Genomic DNA, 7,777 nt, shown 5'->3' on the forward strand with positions numbered 1-7,777 from the left:
CCGTGACGATCGGATTGTCAATCAGTAAACGTCACTTCCGTTAAAAACATCGGTCGCCGTGGAATCACAGTACCGTTCACTGGTTTCCACACACATCGGTTTTCGATTCGGCCTCCGAATTTCTGCGATCGGACCCTCCCGGTGCTAATTGGGGAAGTGATTTGGAACAAATTAAACTAGCAACTGTTTCGATTTGCTTTTTTTTTTCTCTCTCTTTTTTTAATCAGTGCAACAAAAAAAAGAAACGAAACAATCAACGTTGCATAACAACAACAATCGCAACGTAACAAGAAATCTTTGGTAATGAATGAAACAACGTTTCGTTTAATGGTGGTGTCCTACGTCATGGTCGTTACCGTTGCTGTTAAGAACGTGAGCGAAAAATCCATCCTTTCCAGCGCGATATTTCACCGTTCTAATATTTCCGCCGGGCTCTTTTATTGTGTATTCACCGACTACTTCTTTGCCTGTAAAGCACCAGCAAAAAAAATATGATTATCGGATGCAAACGAGTAGATATCATGTAGTGAGAGTCGATAAATAATTTTACGCTCAACCGCCCGCGGCCTGTTCTCTCTACTGCCAAAGCGAGTAAATGGAAAATTAGTTTTCGTTTATTCTCGACTAAAAGTAGCTGAAGAATTAATTCTTTCAAGAAGGTTAATTACAATTTATGTAAACACAAGACACCAGCGAGAAGAAAAATCGATTTTCTCGAGGGAATGTGAATATTTTAATGCTCCTCGAGAACCATGGCAAGAAGTAACACGCTGAGTACGAGAGTACATCACACTTAACAGTTATCACAGTTATCGAATATCTTCTGTTGCTGGAATTACTTCGCTTCGATGCATTCGTTTCGTTGCATTGTCTTTAAATTTGCCTGTGAAACATTAAGGCGCATATCTAGAGTACAAAGATGTCAAACTCACGCAGAGATACCATTCGTAGTTGAGGTATAGCTAGTTAGCGAATTAATATGGCAAAGTGAAAACGGAATAGGTTCGTTAGCAGTAACATCGTATCGCGGATTATTTTCAACGTAAATTTCCTTCTCTGCAAATAATTAATGGAACCACGTGTGCTTCACGTCGCGATGGGTTTGGGAGCGTCAAACTCGCGATATTGATATTCTTCTTTGAGCATTCCAGCCGAGTGATCCTGAAAGCTCTCTGAATGAATCCTTACGTGGTACTGCAATCAAGTATGATTAAACTAAGAGACGTTGCCTTGAGAATCAAGATCCGTGATAAGTAATTACTTCTCCCGTATAATGTTACCATCTTGTTAACTCTATTAGAGGGCCGCGTTTACTTAATGACAGATTCGTAAACCGTAGAAACTTTAAAGACATGTCGTGCCAAGAAGATACGCTGAAAGAGGAAACTTGCCGCTTTCTTATGCGAATCGCGTGTGTATCGTTAAACAAATATTTCGATTTTCTACGTATCAAAATATACGTACGTTGGAAATATTCTCATCAATTTCTCGTCGCACCGAATTTAAAAATCACTCGAAGTCACTCGACAGTGTCTCTGCTCGGTACCTATTAAACTATCTGCTGGAAACAAGCTCCTCGACTTTTCGACATTCGAGGGTCATTAATGTAGGCCACCGTCTGGCTTTAATTAGGCCGATTACGTAGAAACGAAAGTGGAAGAAGTCGTGGATGTTAGAAAACTTGACAAACTCTCGAGTTCAAAAGAGTGTGCAAACGAAGACGACTTTCCAAAGCGTTCTATGAGCTCGGGACGCTTTTCGAATTGCAGTAAACTAATTAAAATACGCGACCTAAGGATTCTAGAATTTTCCATGGACGAACACCGGAGGGAAAACTTCAGCTTGGAAACAAAATGCGATGCTTCGGAACGTCTCTTTCGATATTTCCTTCGCGCGGTCAAAGATCGCGTTACCACTTTTATTTTTGCTTTTCTATTCGTTCTACCGCTTGTTATACGTTCGTCGACTTGCCTCTCGCCGTTGCATCGCAATTTATTGCTGCGTAACAGGTATAACTTGATTATATTACTATTTTTTGCGTTCACTGTGCGTACAAGTCGCAAGTGTTCTTTCAACAGCAAAAGAGATTAATTTTCTTCCAGATTATGCTTGACGTACCGTCTCTATGCTCCTTTTGGCCATGATAATCGCCAGTATGATGGTCCTCGACGCCGTATGAGAACTCGTAGTGCGGATGTGCCACGTAATCATGATCGTGGTGACCGTGCTTGTCTTTCCAAGTCACCTCTCGAGCATCGCCTATCACGGGTCCGTGGAAATGTTGAAAAGAGTGCGCGTGACCGCCAGCGTCGGCTTTCTCGTCAAATAAAACCAATAGCAGCAGAATTGCCGTTAAAGAAATCTGTTGGAAAACAATTAATTTTGCATCAGTTATATGCAAAAATATTTGTTTTTTCTCTTATTGAAAATCGAGTGAAGGTACTATACTGTTCATGTTCTATTTTAACAAAGCCTGGAAAAGGAATTATTTTGAAAATGCTGGGAAAGAACGAAACGTTCCCATATTGGAAAGAATTTCCAATTTACAAAGTGATTAACCAATGTCACGAGGAATCGATAGAAGTTTCGGTAGGCTAGGACTGGACAATTCTGTTAGCGTACCAGTGTCCCGACCGATAATTAAATGGTACGAAACGATTGATCGGTCGTGTCACTTCACAATTCTGGGTTTGCCTATCACGATTAGACAAAAATGAAGAATGGTCAATCACGCGATGCACACTCACTTTAAAAGCCATATCACTGTCGAATGGTCGTGCTATACTCCGGTAAACAGATAGAATAGATCGAACGATCGATACGATTCCTTCGCGATCGTTCGAAAACTGAATAGGTCGGTCCGATGATATTGTTCCTTTTATAGGTCCACTTTAAAAGTTTCCCTCAGCTTAATTCTTCTTTGGATCCATGCCCGGAACTTTGTCGCTGCAGACGTTGCAAAACACAATTATTCAAGCGGGCCGTGGCCGCAAAAAGCGTCGCTCGATGCTCGCTCGAGCGCACATTAGCCAATCCGGTCGCACTAATGGAATTCGTTGGGAAAGAGTACGAAAAAATGAAACTCCGGCAAAAGGCATTTGTTTCTTCAACCAGGCGACACACGCGTATCGATCATGGCATCGCCTGCTCGTCATGCACGATAGATCCTACAGATTGCGTTACGAGTTTGCCTTACGACTTTCTTCGTGGAAACAGCTCTCTGCCGCGATCGCATGCTCCATTTCGGCTGAAACTCCATCTTACATCGAGATTGTATAGAAATGCGATTATATCGTAACTCAACGTCGCGCTCCGGAAGCTGCTTCTCCATCGGTTCCGTGTGCTTTCGTATTATGCATCCTCTTAAATGCGCGCACTAGCATGGCTCTGTTCGAGACACGTTTCAACGTAATCGTCAACATAGAACCACAAATCAAGTTCCGTTTACTACAGCAAAGATACAGGCAAATCTCTATTTTTAATGTATACCAGGATAAAGAAGCTTCGAGTTAATCAAGATTCTTCGTATGGCGAACTATCTGCGAAGTAAGTTCCAAGATACAGCTTCTACGAATCTCGAAGACTAACGACAAAATTCACGAACAAAAAAGTTACCATTTTCACGTTCGACGGGTTATATCGTTATGTAAAAAATTCGCGGTCAATGCATTAGAGTTCGAAGAAATAACGTTCACAGGAAGCAGAGGAATTTTTTTATTTCCGTAAGCGATCCTTACGTTATTAACAAAAACTACAGAATTCTATCTGGTCTGTCGTGGAGCGAGACGATTCTCGTCGACGGAGAAACGGGACAGAGAGATGAGAAGAGGATGGATTTTGGCACACGATGTGCTGGAGCGGCGGAAGTGCTCGAAGAGGCGCTCGGCTTTTGAGTTATGACACTTTTTGAGCCGAAGAGTCGCGATGTGAATAGCGCATCCGAGTCCAGCGTAATATCATAGCTCGATCTCAGGGTTGGGCCAGCGATAAATCTGCCTTAAATAAGATTTGCCGACGACACTCTAGCGAAATAAAACGAACGAACCGACTCAAGAGGCAGCAACGGTTTACTTTGCTTCGATATCGCTTCGTCGACACGGTAATTTTCTTTCCCTTGATTATTATTTTTCAGTTTGCAACTTAACAGAACTATCATACCCTTTGATCATATTCGACTATTTTCGATAATTGAGTAAACATTAAATTTTGAGGTAACTTTGATGGCAAGTTTCGACTCGAGCTACGCTGCATAAGATGGTTAATCACCCATTTTCGTTTAATTCGCCGGTGTGCCGCAACTCGTAGAATTTTTCTTATTGGTGAAACACGATGCTTAGCTGTCAATTTCATTGGTTCGTGTCTTATGCTACATATGACGCATACGTGCCTCTGAATTCCTACTACACGCGCCTCTGAATTCCTACTACACGCGCAAACACGTGATGCTAGAATCGTATTCATATTTCAATCCCACGAGACGAGCTCTTGGAATACAGCTCCCTGCCTATGTTCTCAAACGAGAAATTGGCACAGCTAACACAATAAATCACAGCGTTCTATGAGCGATAGGTATATTTCCAGATACTCCTTACTTCCGCCTTATTTATTTCCAGCTTCAACGATGTTCATGCGTATTGCGCGCAGGTTTTCTTTGCTTATTTATCAGGGGAGAATTCTATTAAAGAATTTATCGAGATCAGAAGGCTCGATGACTTTCCCGACCCTCCACTTAAAACTTTTCATATATAGCCGGTCTATTTTAATTAAACGAGGTCTATCTAAAGGTTCAATCTTCTTCAAGCGTGTACTCATCGATGGTTCTCGATCCCTATCTTCCACAGGAAAGTCAATATTAATTAATATTCGAAATCGATCGATCGCCAAACAATGTAAAAAGCTCCTGTCGTAAAGCAGTCTGTGATTCTCTGCCTCAACGTGAAGTCACGCGATCAGCACTGCGCTGGAAAGCGTAAGTACCTAACCATCTTCCAGATGCACGAACCCTTTGTCTTGTGAGCGCACCATAGCATGCAGTTGCACGGTAAAATGTGCACATCGTGAAGAAAGAGACGGAAACGAAACGGGGCAGAATCGAAAGTAGAAGCCTAGCCATGTTGTGTGCGAGCGGATGTTCTCTTCTATGTACAAGACCAATGATTATTACCAGGTAATATCGCGATACGAGAATAGATAGTAGTGAAGGAGGCTGAAAGCCGAGGGGTAAATCCCGAGATTAACGTCGTGGCTGTTGTCTACATAACGCGGTGGGTACGCTCTTTCATCCCCAGTCGCATACATAAGAGTTGATCGTAACGAACCCTCCACGAGATGATGACTACGTTTCGAGTATCCTCGGAACAAATTCCAAGCAGATAGTTCTAGGTAGAGAAAGACGAATAGTTCTGTTTGCCCGCGAATTTCAAGGTGCACTAACCTCTTCGTCGTTCCTTTTCTTTCTCCGTTCCGTCGACGTTCTTGCCTCTGTTTCTTTTGGTTTCACGGGAAATCAGGAACGCGGCATCCTCACCGCTATCTCGCTTGCCAAGGCGTCGACAACCTCTATTCGTTTATAGGTCACGATCTATTCCGTACCTTTGAGACGGACGCGGTATCCAGAATTCCTCCTTGACCTCCATCTGCGCTTTGAAATTCCAAAACAACGAAGATACCGTGCATCCCATCCTCCCGCTGCCTGCTACTGCTTCGACGACGTTCGATAAACCCGTCCTGACTTCTGATGCAACGATCATAGAATACTTTGATACACCGCGTTTGCACGAATGCATCTGATTTCGGATGATTTTAGGGAAATCCGAAGGAACTTGTTTCTCAATTTAATATTCATAGTTCCAGAAAATGATAGCAATATATTTTGCTTTTATCAATGTTATTAATTATTCTTCTGGAAAATCGAAGAACAAACCTCTTTCTGTCGAATAAACGATTAGGAAATTGAACGAAGAGAAACTGGCTGATACGAGAGGGTAAAAAGAATCGTGAAAGATTCCACTAGTACTTTAGGTGTAATGGAACAAATTGGATGCGTTCCAGCGTTCCGTTCTCACGCGAATCTTTGCCGGTGAGTATGGTTCGAACATTTCGGTTTACACCTCTCACGGCGTCGGTTTCGCTAACGAGCCGAAGCATTTTCCGGGTCCTTGCTAATTTTCCAAGCGTTCCGATTACAGGCTGATAGCCGGCGCTTGGGTCACACTGGTGTCGCCGGGTTAATTGGTTTTCATGGCAACGCTGAAGTTACGAATACCCGGCTCGGATTATCGCGGGTTGTAAACAGTGGTCTCGCCACGATACGCCGCAGAAGGAGCCAGGAGTTTGGTTTTCGTTTCGGAAGAAACACCCGCGCTCGTACTTACTTTCATCGTTACCCTGTTTGCGCGGTTAGTACTTAATTGCTTCGAATTTACCTTTCGTAAGGCGAAGCGTTTTCCTCGAAGAAAACTAGAAGGGAACTCATTGTAATTTTCCGAAATGCTTAATAGAACAATCTCGAGGCAAGATATCGTATGGATTTTACAATATCGTATCATGTAAAAAGCAATCTCTGGAATACGTTTCTTCTGGCCGATCCGAAAACACGATAAACCGGCGCATCCGGTACACGGTACAACAGGAAGTTGCACGCTAGCGTAATCACTGTCAGGATTCCACGGATATTACGGAACCATGCTCGAATAATGAATGGTAAACTCTTCTCTGCATATTCTGCGGATGTTCGTCTCTCGAGGCGCGCGTGTATCGTCTTTAAAGTGCATCGCCGTGGCTGGTGCAATTCGGAGAGCTGACGAAAGGTACATATGCATGAAGGCGCTTAGCCGTACCTTCTGCTGGTTACGTTATCCGTGCAGTCCTGCCGTTGGAATAAAATTACACAGTACGATAATCGATGAGTCTGCTGTGTGGTATAAGTTTGTAACCGTGGTAGCCTATTAAACTTTTAGAAAACTGTACTGACTTTTCGTGTTTCCTTTTTATCGGAATTTGCGTTTTCCGATAGCACGGCGCGAAAATATATCGAAAAGCTATATTATGTTTTGCTACTAACAAGCCAGCACTCGAAATTGCGTATTTACTACAACGGAGTATTACTCGCCTATTTTAGTAAGCGTTCCAAAACGATGAATACAACCGTCGCCAAGCAATAAAATTTATCACACATTCCGGTAAACGTTGAAGGCTACATAGAATCGTTAACTCTTACTCCACGCTCTCCACAATCGTATTCTATACAGATTTCAATGGGCGATGGTGTTGACATTTCTCCGTTTAAACACACGTGCTCGCGCGTCTGAGTAATAAATCTACCCGTCTTCCATCTTCCCTGACTCGTTACTCTTTACATTTCCCCTAATTGAATTTCTTGGTAGTTCTAAATCATATTGAATGAGTGGTTTCCTTTTTTCCTCTCCAAAGACAATTTCAGGTGACAAGAAAAACGGTGAGCTTGATTCTAGCTGCGTGAACCAGGTGTAATTCAAAACCATAGACAGAACAACGTACCAAAAACGAACGAGAACAACATACAAACGGGAAAGGAAACAAACCGCCAAACAAAGTATCCGTTTGACAACATTGGGATAATTCGAACTATCCAGTGGGCAACTGTTCACCTCCTAATGGCAGCACACGCTCATTTTCGTCGCTCCTGGGCACGATGCCTTGCACGAGAAGGCAAGCAGAGAGGTTGACTGGTTGTGCTCTGCGGTTGCTGCGAGTAGTAGTCGAGGTGGCGACCTACGGCTGTCGGGCGCTCCCCCAA

The 7,777-nt window shown here is 43.0% G+C and overlaps 1 protein-coding gene across 1 annotated transcript; it reads right to left on the reverse strand.

The window, feature by feature from the left end:
* Window positions 1-202: 202 nt before the first annotated feature.
* On the reverse strand, window positions 203-2,962 carry LOC138183167 (cuticle protein 7). The gene is made up of 3 exons (XM_069119770.1): window positions 2,748-2,962; window positions 2,119-2,362; window positions 203-467 (listed from the first exon to the last, which is right to left on the reverse strand). Exons 1-3 carry the CDS (start codon window positions 2,757-2,759, stop codon window positions 325-327), a joined length of 399 nt encoding a protein of 132 aa, XP_068975871.1. The 5' UTR covers window positions 2,760-2,962; the 3' UTR covers window positions 203-324.
* Window positions 2,963-7,777: the final 4,815 nt, after the last annotated feature.

The sequence above is a fragment of the Bombus flavifrons genome, chromosome 9 (genome assembly GCF_040668555.2).
Source record: "Bombus flavifrons isolate JBK064 chromosome 9, iyBomFlav1_principal, whole genome shotgun sequence".
Taxonomy (NCBI): Eukaryota; Metazoa; Arthropoda; class Insecta; order Hymenoptera; family Apidae; genus Bombus; species Bombus flavifrons.